At 37.7% G+C, this 12,358-nt stretch overlaps 1 protein-coding gene across 3 annotated transcripts in view; it reads left to right on the top strand.

Annotated features, from left to right (window-relative positions):
* Rab27b (RAB27B, member RAS oncogene family) overlaps positions 1-12,358 on the top strand; it is a 148,920-nt gene that overhangs the window by 134,363 nt on the left and 2,199 nt on the right. For all 3 annotated transcript variants that reach the window (XM_010611514.3, XM_010611515.3, XM_010611513.3), the window contains 4 exons: positions 1,940-2,111; positions 3,607-3,692; positions 7,555-7,658; positions 12,084-12,207. In XM_010611514.3, the coding sequence (XP_010609816.1) occupies positions 1,959-2,111; positions 3,607-3,692; positions 7,555-7,658; positions 12,084-12,207 (467 nt within the window). In that variant the 5' untranslated portion in view covers positions 1,940-1,958. The remainder of the gene's footprint in view (positions 1-1,939; positions 2,112-3,606; positions 3,693-7,554; positions 7,659-12,083; positions 12,208-12,358) is intronic.

The following is a 12,358-nucleotide window of genomic DNA, read 5'->3' as shown; positions in this document are numbered from 1 at the left end:
TAGAGGAGGAATATTTTAGGGCAAAAATATGTGTTGGCCGCTTTCAAAACAGCCTACCACACAAAACATTCATAATGAAGGAAACACAGATTCATAATTAATTTAGTAGGGTTTAGCAGCAGTAGTATAGTTCAAATTTAAGAAGTTTGTAATGTAAAAAATTTCAAATGTTTCACATGATTTAATAATTCTAAGTTATTTGATAAGTTCCCCATTATCTTCTTCACCAATTTTTACTCAAAGACATAACAACTTTTCAGCTTTAACTACTCCTAATGTTAGAAGCTAGTTTGGTTTAAATTTATGCATATGCTTATTACTACATTGTTTTCTTACATGTAGAAAATTATTACAATTATCTAGCATTTTCAGATTTGTCCATAAAATGTGCTGTTGTTGAAAATTAATTTAATCACTGCAGAACTCTTCATGAATAATTACTTTCTGAACCTTCATGGGTGGGTTTTCTTTTTTCACGTAACAATGAGAATGACATTTTCCACTCGAGCAAAATCTTCAGAGGGCTTCTTCTGCACAGAATATGACAAACTCATTCCTATAGCCTATGAATCAGAAAGTGCTATTTTCCTAAAGTCAGTGCTAGAATCTTCACACATTCATTGGATAGTGTTGTCATCAGGCGTCTGCCCTGGTGCTGTAGACATGGCCAGGAGGTATACAGGCACAAGCTTGTGGCTCTTCCTCATCCATAGTCATGGTAACAACAAAACTCTACTCAGCCATAAAAAATTAGAAATTAGAGTCATTCATAGGAAAATGGATACATATTGAGGGTATACTCTTAAGTGAAATAAATAAGTCACACATGTGTAAATACCAAATAGTTTCTCTGGTGTGAAAATCTATAATAGTACACAAGATCCTAATGGGATAATTAACAATGTGAAATAGGAAGAAAAGGGCTAAAGGTGTAGGGCAAGTGGGAAGGGTAGGGGAAAGGTAATAAGGGGAAAGGAAAAATATGAGGATATGAAAAAGTGGAAATAAAGTATTTGTAAATAGGGAAGGGAGGAGGGGGTGAAGGGAGGGCAGGGGTAAGGGGAAAAATGAGAACCAAGACCTGTCATGTAAAGGTACAAGATCCCAGTCATGAATGTAACTGTATTGTATACCTAAAATGTACCAATAAACTCAATTAAAACTAAAAAGCTATATCAAAACTAGTGACGCTGAGGTGAGAGAGTTCTGAGCAGTGGCAGAAATGGCCAGTAGTCTTGTTCTTCCCTACAGGAAAATATTAGCAGAATTATGTAACTTGCCTTTTAATAGCTGTTACTTTTCTCAAGGCCTGGAAAATATACTACTCTGCAGCCAAATACAGATTTACTTGGAGAACAGAAGATTTAATGGTTGAAAGCAGAAGATTTCTGAGCATTGCTTTTGAAGTGACTTAAAAACAGACTTCAATGTGCTCATACCAGTTGTTCAATTTTTTAAATTAAAAAGTAAATATTCCATACCTTCATAATAAAAAGCTCCTTTTGCACGATTGTGTGCCAGATATACCCCCAGGCTTTTCTTCCATTTCCACATATAATTGTGTCTCTCTCTAGAATTCCTCCATCACTTTTCACAGAATTTCTGTTTCTACGATGCTTTCCTCTTCCTGGTACCATTGACCTGGTCCCAAAGGTCATTGACTTTAAAAATGAGCATCTATTACTTTTTACTCTAAGTTCTACTAGTGCTGTGTTCATGGCTATTTTAAATATTTTTTATATCAAGTGACATCATTCAGGATTTTTAATCAATAAAATAATAGATGTGTCCTCAACCCTGAAACTGCTGTGATCAAGTTTATTCGGAACTTGGCAACATAGAGGTATTCGATGTTTAACCTTGGAAATGAGATAAGGGGGAGGAGGCAGAGGAAAAACAACCTTAACCAAAACGTATTTCTTCTTCCTTTCCTGTACAGGCCCACCAAGACCTTCACCATGACCGATGGGGACTATGATTATCTGATTAAACTCCTGGCCCTTGGAGATTCAGGGGTGGGGAAGACAACATTTCTTTACAGATACACAGATAATAAATTCAATCCCAAATTCATCACTACAGTAGGAATAGATTTTCGGGAAAAACGTGTGGTGAGTTTTTAACCATGTTGTTAACCTTATTTCACACTCCCTTGCATAAAATAAGATGGAAGAATCTATGTTTATTATATTTCTTTATTGCATGAAACTCATAATTAGGTTATGAGTAACCTAATTTTAGAATATTACCTAGTAATTTTTGATAACAAATAATATTCTGCTAGCAAAATAGTGACACTGTGGCTTGTCTTCAAATAGGTACAAAGTAATTAAAATAATTTTTTAGATTTCTATATTGTTTTTTATGAATTCTTAAGAAGCTTTAAAAATTAGAGTTATTCAGGATATAGAAATATTAACTGTTTGATCTGAGTTAAATTCCTGCATAAGGCCAAGTATTTGTTTCCTTATTCTTAACAAAGAGGTTAAAAGTATGACTGGCAAATAGCTGGAACAAGAGCTTTGTAAGTTCTTGCCACATTTTTATTTATGTGTAGCCTCAGCCATCAATCACGGGCTTATTATGAACAGAATGTGAGACCAATCCATGCTATTTTCCAAGATAAGGGAGTTTAAGTGAGAATCACAACCACTTCCTTCTCCTATGCTAGACGCTAATGACAGGAATAAGGATATTGTGACATGTGAGACGTGTAGCATAGGCACATTAGCTTTGCCAGATTGCCTGCCACCCAAGGTATTCTTGACTGCCAAGATGGCTGTGGGTTCCAGTTGATGTCACATCAACTCATTCCTTGAGAATATGAAAAGAAAAGAAAGGAAATAAAAAGGACATTGCCTGGGAACCTGAACCATATCCTGTACTTTATCTGAAAGTCTATACAGTGTAGTTTTAGCACACTTGCTTTCAAAACTTCTAGGGCTGTCCTGAATTAGCCCTTCCCCAGTATCTTTCTGATTTGGGTATAACTCCTGGCAAAATTTTCCATTTAGAACATATTCATTAAACCACTGAAATTGTCTTAATAGGCCCTTTTAAGAAATGACTAGTAAAGGAAGTCTTCAAATATCCTATATCATTTTACTAAGAAATTCTATGTATATTTCATGATTAAGACATTTTGAAAGTCTATTTCATACTAAAGGACATTAAGGTGTTTGTAAAGCACTTTATTTTTTTTTAATGCTTTCCTATCTCTTATTTCATTAAAGCTTGTAGTAACTGCAAAATAGGAAGGGATTATGGGTCTCAATTTGCAGACAAGAAAATTAGAAAATAGTAAAATAAAGAGCTGGTATTTGAACTTGTGTCCTAATTCTGATGTTTGTCGCCCCTGTGAGGAAATAGCAGACAGTGTCTAATTTAAGTTTGCAGAATGCCTAAATTGTGTTGAAAATCATACTTATACTTGACATTTAAAAGTGAGATCTGTGTGATACTTCTGGGGAAAATAGATAAAATATTTATTCTGCACTCTGAACTTTGATTATCATAATCAAGGAAAAACATGCTGAGTAAACCCAGAGAATCAGAATGGTGACAAAATCCACAGCAAGAATAACTGAAGAGAATTGTGTTTTTCAGGTTTATAACACGCAAGGACCAAATGGATCTTCAGGGAAAGCATTTAAAGTGCATCTGCAGCTCTGGGACACAGCAGGCCAAGAGCGGTAATAGAGAATTACTTTGACAACTTAAAAAAGCTTATTTAAAATGAGTACTGCATATGAACTTGAAAAACAAACGATATGTATGCAAATCTCCCCCTGGTTCCAAAATAGACTTTTGGATGAGAAATATAAGTTATTGATTTCTAAATAATTAGCCATTACTAGCATTGCATAGTGCAGATTATAGAAATCAGATTCAAGTAAATATGTTTTTGTATTCCGTGGAAGGAAGAAATCTTTTCAGATTTATTTAAAATGAAGATGGGAAATAAACATTGTTACAAATGCTGCTGAAAGAGGGAATTGATGACTTTTCTAATCTCTTCCTGTTCTTCCATACTGCCTCTTTGTTCCGTACTCTGTGACTGGCTTTACTTGCCCAAAATAAATTTTTTTTGGGGGGTACCAGGGATCTGACTTTGGTCCTTGTGCTTGTTAGGCGGGCAGCAGAACCACTGAGCTAACTTGCTCAAATTTTGAGCACATGATTGCCCTGCATTTAAAATCTAAGTTCCTTCCCACCTTCTCTGATCCTCTCCTGTCCCCAGGCCTGACTCCAACTCTACCTCCTCTGTGAATCCTGTCTATAGAATCTTTCTTCTGAATACCTGTGACACCTATTCTACCACCCTTAAGCCTCTAAATTAATTGAGTAGAATCTTCTATTTCTATCTTTAATGGCTTTTCATTGATTTACTTGTGATCTTTTCCACCCAACACAATTGTGAGCTTTAGGAGCACAGAGACCTTGCCTGCTATTTCAGCATAATTTCTGGTAGAGTGCCCAAGAAATAGATACTCAGTACACAAAAATATTTGAGGCTTACAGCTGGAGGTATTATTCCATTACTCAATACAAACATATTTCTCTGAGATCCAAAGTTTCAAAGGACTAAAGACTCAAAACTAAACACATTTCTCAGTCTTAGATTAAGTTTTTAAAAATGGCAACAGTTTGGCAGCAAATATATTTATAAGGCATGTATCTCTGAATTTTACATAGTATGTCTTAGAATGCTGATGCTTGTAAACACTTCCGTTATTGAAATGCATCCAACATGTTCTCGCTTTCAGTGAGTGTAAATACCAGGAGAGGTGCTGGGCCCTCTCTGTTAGCTTCTCTGACTGTGAATCCCATTTACACACACCCTTCAACACTGCTGGTTCCTCTGAAGTCACTCCTCACAAGAGTCTCTATTCATGTGTCAGTTTTGTTGTCACGAAGATGTATGTTTTATAGACCGATTTAATTCATTTTTTAAGAAGTAACAGGAGAAAATGTGCTGCCCATATGTCCTATCACATGATATGTCAGCCTAGCATGATGGCAGGCTTCTCTCATCTGTCCCCTTAAGACAGCTGTGCTATGAGGGGCAGCCTTAATAACACTGGGGCTATTCATCCCTTGAGAGTTTCTCATTCCGTATGTACAAAGTGTAGCTAAGCCACCAGATAAACAATGCCTTGCACATCATCCCTATGCCTCAGGACAACTGGAAATAAAATTCCTGAAAGGTAATAATTATGGATAAAAGTCATACCATAGGAAAAAAGGAAATAAATAATATATAATACTTATGTAAATTTAACAGGATACAGTGCACAGCCTTAATACCCAGTGAGAGAGAAAGTACACTAAGGTATCCGACTCTGGACTCTGTTTCTTTATGTGGTTCTAGCTTTCCTCACCCTGCTGACTCACTGGACAGAATAAGATTGAAGGGAGGTTATGTGAAAATCAATTATCTTTCTTCTTTGAAGGAATGAGCAATAAGAAAGATACCAGGCAAAAAAAGTTGAAGTTATAAGCCTGCTCCAGGGCAACAATGTCCGATACATGTTACCCATGAAAATCTGTTTGATCCAATCAGGTCACATGACAAGTGAATTTTTGAGTGACTTTGTTACCTGCTGTGGAGATTGAGAGGGGAATAACATATAGTCTTATTCTGAACACACACACAGACACAGAACAAAGAACATTTTTATTAGCCACTTGCTATGTTGGTTGAGTTCAAATGATTTTGTAGGTATAACTAGTCTCCAAAGAGAAAACCATCCAATAAAAGCCCTATAAACTCTGCAAGCTCCCAGTAAATGGCAGAAAACAATCTACAAGAAAAAAGGTGAGTAAATGTTATGCCATTTCCACTCTATATTTTCAGATCATGATAATAATGCCTTACAAATGAAACTATAATTTGAAATAAGTAGCAGTTAAAATTTTTGCACTGCCTTTGAATTAAAAGTATTCTCTAATGAAGTAATTTTGAATGTTTAAAAATTTGTGTCTTTTCATATTGTTTTTTTCCTGTTTCTCTTTTACTCCCTTTAATTTCACAAGTTATTTGGTAAGCAAATGCCATGTTCCAAGTCATGAAAATATAATGGATGTAAATTAGAAATACAGGTCCTTTTCTCATAGAGTTTACAGAATAGGATAGAAGTTGGACAAAAAAAAAAAAATGCAATAGAGGCCTAGGAGGGTAACAGGAAAACAAAAGTCAATAAGTTAACCCATGGGTAGGAAGCCTTCACCCAGGTATGGGTGCTGGGAAGCCTCTTCAGGGAAGTGCTATTTCCTCTGGTGCCATTTTGCATACACTCATGCAAATGTATAACTGAGTCTAAAAAAAAAGTAGGATGGAAAGAAAACATTGATGGGAGATTACCCACAGCACAACCAGCATGTGTGAGACCCCAGGGAAGAGAGTGAACTTTCTCATATTGAACAGATCAGCATGCCTGTGGGTAGTCAAGAGATAAAGCTGCACAAATAAAGAAGTTCCTGCAGAGTCTTACGATGTTTTTGAAGGAGTTCAGATATTATCTTAGGAGCCATGCATAATGAAGGAGGTGATGTTAGTAGAGAATTAACGTAATCAATAGAAAGATATAGGCAGGAGGTCCCAAACAAAATTGGACCCAAGAAACCTAATAAGAAGGCTGTTGAAGTTAGCCAGGTGAAAGATATAGGTCTGAAACTAGGGCAGTGTCAAGGTAAATGGGCAGAAAGGAGCAGGCAAAGAGAAGTAGGTTCATGATCAGGTGAAGGAAAGAGATTATGACAACCATGAGGAAGATGATGCCACTGACGGAAGTCAGGAGCGGGGACCAAGTTGGTTTGGAACACATGACATTGGATGCCCCTGAGTTTCCTACATGTAGAAATATCCAACTAGTGATTAGGCACACTGTGTAAAGGGCAAGAGAGTAAATGAAATTATACAGAGAATGCACATAAAACAAGATAGGTTAAGAACAGAACCAGGAGAAAACCAACACGAAGCAGCTATAAGTTAGACCAAATAGTGAGCCAAAAGCTCAGTTTTACCTCAAAGTGTTAGTGGGAGTTTGCTCACTAATATCTTTCCCTGCAAAAGAATTCTAGTTCCAGCTGCTAACCAGTTATGGTTTCCCTCACAAGATCACACGCATTCATTTTCAGGCTACCATGTGCCAAGTTTTCCTTTGGGCACAGACAAGAAAGATTGAAAAGTATAAGTTAGCATCCCACTATGAAGTGGCTTAAATTGTTATTGGGGGCCACAAGATACCCATGAGCAAACAAGAAAAAGATTCCAAAGAGCTGCGTAAGCAAGTATGTGATTGAATGTTACAATCTTTGTGTGTAAGTGCCATGGCCCAATAAAGCCAGAAAATGGTCTTTTACACACTCTACAATCAAATCTCCCCTCCTGACCCTCCAGCTCTCTTTTATGCCCACTTTTCCCTTTCCGTAGAGTCACCCACAAGGGCCAGCAGTGGAGATTTCCTACCTGATTCAGAAACAACATTGTTTGTACTATGATTGTAAGTATGTGCACTAACCCTCGGAACCGCCCATGTGCTTCCTTGGCAGGTTCCGGAGCCTTACCACTGCGTTTTTCAGAGATGCCATGGGATTCTTGTTAATGTTTGACCTCACCAGTCAACAGAGCTTCTTAAATGTCAGAAACTGGATGAGTAAGTGGGACTGAGTAATGTGCACTGGCGTCTTTGGGACTCCACATCCCTGTTTGCTTGTTTGCCTTGCAGCCAGAATGAGCATGTGGATTAATTCCAGAAAGTCATGAGTCTGGTTTTTTCTGTGTCACCTTCAGAGTTGTAGCCTTTATATAGATCGCCCATGGTGACCTAGAGTTTTACTTTCCTTTGACAGTCTTCTTAAAGGAAGCCTATGTGGTTTTCTTACCACTTATATTTAAGGTCTTTATGACTGTAATTAAAAGACAATTAATTCTACTTGTCACAGAACATTGATGGGAGATTACCCACAGCACAACCAGCATGTGTGAGACCCCAGGGAAGAGAGTGAACTTTCTCATATTGAACAGATCAGCATGCCTGTGGGTAGTCAAGAGATAAAGCTGCACAAATAAAGAAGTTCCTGCAGAGTCTTACGATGTTTTTGAAGGAGTTCAGATATTATCTTAGGAGCCATGCATAATGAAGGAGGTGATGTTAGTAGAGAATTAACGTAATCAATAGAAAGATATAGGCAGGAGGTCCCAAACAAAATTGGACCCAAGAAACCTAATAAGAAGGCTGTTGAAGTTAGCCAGGTGAAAGATATAGGTCTGAAACTAGGGCAGTGTCAAGGTAAATGGGCAGAAAGGAGCAGGCAAAGAGAAGTAGGTTCATGATCAGGTGAAGGAAAGAGATTATGACAACCATGAGGAAGATGATGCCACTGACGGAAGTCAGGAGCGGGGACCAAGTTGGTTTGGAACACATGACATTGGATGCCCCTGAGTTTCCTACATGTAGAAATATCCAACTAGTGATTAGGCACACTGTGTAAAGCGCAAGAGAGTAAATGAAATTATACAGAGAATGCACATAAAACAAGATAGGTTAAGAACAGAACCAGGAGAAAACCAACACGAAGCAGCTATAAGTTAGACCAAATAGTGAGCCAAAAGCTCAGTTTTACCTCAAAGTGTTAGTGGGAGTTTGCTCACTAATATCTTTCCCTGCAAAAGAATTCTAGTTCCAGCTGCTAACCAGTTATGGTTTCCCTCACAAGATCACACGCATTCATTTTCAGGCTACCATGTGCCAAGTTTTCCTTTGGGCACAGACAAGAAAGATTGAAAAGTATAAGTTAGCATCCCACTATGAAGTGGCTTAAATTGTTATTGGGGGCCACAAGATACCCATGAACAAACAAGAAAAAGATTCCAAAGAGCTGCGTAAGCAAGTATGTGATTGAATGTTACAATCTTTGTGTGTAAGTGCCATGGCCCAATAAAGCCAGAAAATGGTCTTTTACACACTCTACAATCAAATCTCCCCTCCTGACCCTCCAGCTCTCTTTTATGCCCACTTTTCCCTTTCCGTAGAGTCACCCACAAGGGCCAGCAGTGGAGATTTCCTACCTGATTCAGAAACAACATTGTTTGTACTATGATTGTAAGTATGTGCACTAACCCTCGGAACCGCCCATGTGCTTCCTTGGCAGGTTCCGGAGCCTTACCACTGCGTTTTTCAGAGATGCCATGGGATTCTTGTTAATGTTTGACCTCACCAGTCAACAGAGCTTCTTAAATGTCAGAAACTGGATGAGTAAGTGGGACTGAGTAATGTGCACTGGCGTCTTTGGGACTCCACATCCCTGTTTGCTTGTTTGCCTTGCAGCCAGAATGAGCATGTGGATTAATTCCAGAAAGTCATGAGTCTGGTTTTTTCTGTGTCACCTTCAGAGTTGTAGCCTTTATATAGATCGCCCATGGTGACCTAGAGTTTTACTTTCCTTTGACAGTCTTCTTAAAGGAAGCCTATGTGGTTTTCTTACCACTTATATTTAAGGTCTTTATGACTGTAATTAAAAGACAATTAATTCTACTTGTCAGGTAAGTCTTGAACTATCACATTTATGACATCTAAGCTAGAGCATCTTCTGAGATGTGAGACTGCCACCTAAGATGTCCTCAAGAACAGAAGCCTATGTGGTTTTCTTACCACTTATATTTAAGGTCTTTATGACTGTAATTAAAAGACAATTAATTCTACTTGTCAGGTAAGTCTTGAACTATCACATTTATGACATCTAAGCTAGAGCATCTTCTGAGATGTGAGACTGCCACCTAAGATGTCCTCAAGAACAAGAGGGTTAATTAGGCTGAGAAAGACTCCAGAGCAGAACATCCTGAAAATGATAAAGGGAAAGTTTGTGTGTCTGGCAGCTCACGTTGGGATTTACTTTAAAAAGAAATTGTTCAAGGGCTGGGGGTTTGTCTCATTGGTTCTACTGCCTGCCTCACAAGTGCAAGGGCCCGAGTTTGATCCCCAGTACCAAAAAAAAAAAAATTGTTCAAATGTGAGGAAGTCTCAAGTAGAAAAATCTCCAACCTCCGGGCCACTTATATATAATATGAAAATTAAGTATTACCTAATTAGACAAAGTTAGATAGCTATAGATCAATATAGGAGAGAAGTGTCAGAAATTTCCTTTATTTGAGATAGCACTAAAGTATATTTCGTGATTTTGTAAATTACAAATAAGTATTTTTATCCTATTGGGATGTACACCAGCAGGAGATATCAATTGCCCTTGCACCACCATGGGGCTGGTGATACTCCTGTAATTTCCAAGTTTTTTCCAGCCTATAGGTGGCCAGAGTGATAATAATAATAATAATAGTAATAATAATAATATATGCTCAACACTCTTGTATGACTACGTATTTCACCTATAATAAAAGCCAGAGCCCTTCACCTACTTCTGGGACCACTGTAATCAAGCCCTGGTATTTCTTCCATCCACTCTTCCCGGGCCTCAGCCCATGGGCTTCTGTCCAATCTCTTAGCACACAAAACCCACTCCTGCCTTGGGTTCTCAGTATTTCCAGTTCCCTCTATCTTGATCTTTTTACATTGTTGATCAAAAATATATGGCAATTTCTATCAAATGAAAACCGTAGTGTATCCTCTTCCACCTTATTCACTAGATCTGGCACCACGTGACTTCTGGCTCTTTGCCAAAGTCAAAATGACCACGAGAGACAAACATTTTAAATAGATTCAGGATACTGAGGTAGCCTCAGCAGCACAACTGAAGATACTCAAATGCTTACCATATTTTGTGATCACCCCTTGTATCATGTATCATATATTTTTGAGTGTACTTGTTATTTTACTTTTCCCATGACTAGAATGCAAGCTGTATGAAAGGGCAGACTTTATCCATTATGATATTCTAGACCTTGGCAAATGTCTGATTACACAATACATATATATATATATATATGTATTATTACATACTATATAGAATTAATGCACTACATTAAAATATTAATAATTTATATGCATATAACTGCTTTCAAATTCAATCACAGTTGTAATGAATGGGGAAAAACGTCAACAAATTCTGATTTCCTTAATTGCTTCTCCAAATGAATGTTTACCTTAGGATCTGTCTTTATTTCCTTTTAATATTTTATTTCCTTTTCCAAATTTTGACGATATTAGATTTTGAGGTGACAGGGAGACGATAAGGTTATTAGATTCTTTCAGAGAATGGTTTGTTTGTCCTTCAAGGCAGATGAGACTCTCTCTTGCTTTAAGTCCCCAGAAAGATATTGATAGGATTTAAGGAAATTAACTGCCACATGCAATAGTTGAGTTTCTAACTCTCATATTTGATATTACAAGGTAAAGCTCTGTGTTCTTCCTCTTGTTTGTGACTTAGAACACACAAGTCGGCAGCTGTCTTTACTTTTCTCCCCTTTCTCCCTCCCTCTCTGCCTCTTTCCTTCCTCTTCTTCCAATTCTCCATTTCCTTCCTTCCATCTTCTCCTGTCTCTCCATCTCGTTGCCTGTCTCTGTCTCTCTCTGTCTCTGTCTCTCTCTCTCTCTCATACACACACACACACACAAGCACAAACCCAGTGTTTTTGTGGAGAACAGAGAAAAGCAAGACACTTGTCTTCAAATTTTTCTACATGAATTTTTGGTGATTTAATACAGCTCCATTGGATAAATCATCACTTTGGGTATCAAGAAGGAAATCTAGCAGCTTCTTATGTAGAACGAGAAAATTTATGCACTTTAAAATCATGTTTGATTATTTTCACTTCTATCTGAAGAACAAACGGTACGAAGTAGTATGTCAGGACATTTCCTCAGATGTTAGAGAGCATGGATAGATACAGTATTGACTCAGGTGCTCCATGTTTATTATTTTTTATCATCAAAATTCAAAAGTAGAGAGGTACTGCTTCCTTTTATAGATAAGGAGACTGAGTTAGGAGAGTAACTTGGCTGACTATTATCAGTAACCAATCAAACTGGAGATGAACAATTTGATGAAGAGTCTGCAGTAAGAGCAATCATTTGACATCACTTGTTTATAACTAACTTGCTGGTCCCATCTGCTTTCTTTCCAAGGCCAACTGCAAGCAAATGCTTACTGTGAAAATCCAGACATAGTATTAATTGGCAACAAGGCAGACCTGCCAGACCAGAGGGAAGTCAATGAACGACAAGCCCGAGAATTAGCTGAAAAATATGGGTAAGTCATTTGTACTAAGAACTACTTGACCGTATACCCCATTACTCACACATACAGCAGAAAACTAAGACTGACATTGGAAGGATTTCCCCATGATTCAAGAACAGTGTGTATATTAGAAAGGCCTTCCTGTGGAGTGTGTGATGTTTTG

This window comes from Fukomys damarensis, unplaced genomic scaffold (assembly GCF_012274545.1).
Source record: "Fukomys damarensis isolate Sample0158 unplaced genomic scaffold, DMR_v1.0_HiC HiC_scaffold_30, whole genome shotgun sequence".
Lineage (NCBI taxonomy): Eukaryota > Metazoa > Chordata > Mammalia > Rodentia > Bathyergidae > Fukomys > Fukomys damarensis.
The sequence above is the reverse complement of the archived record's forward strand: the minus strand, read 5'-3'. Positions and strand labels throughout refer to the sequence as shown.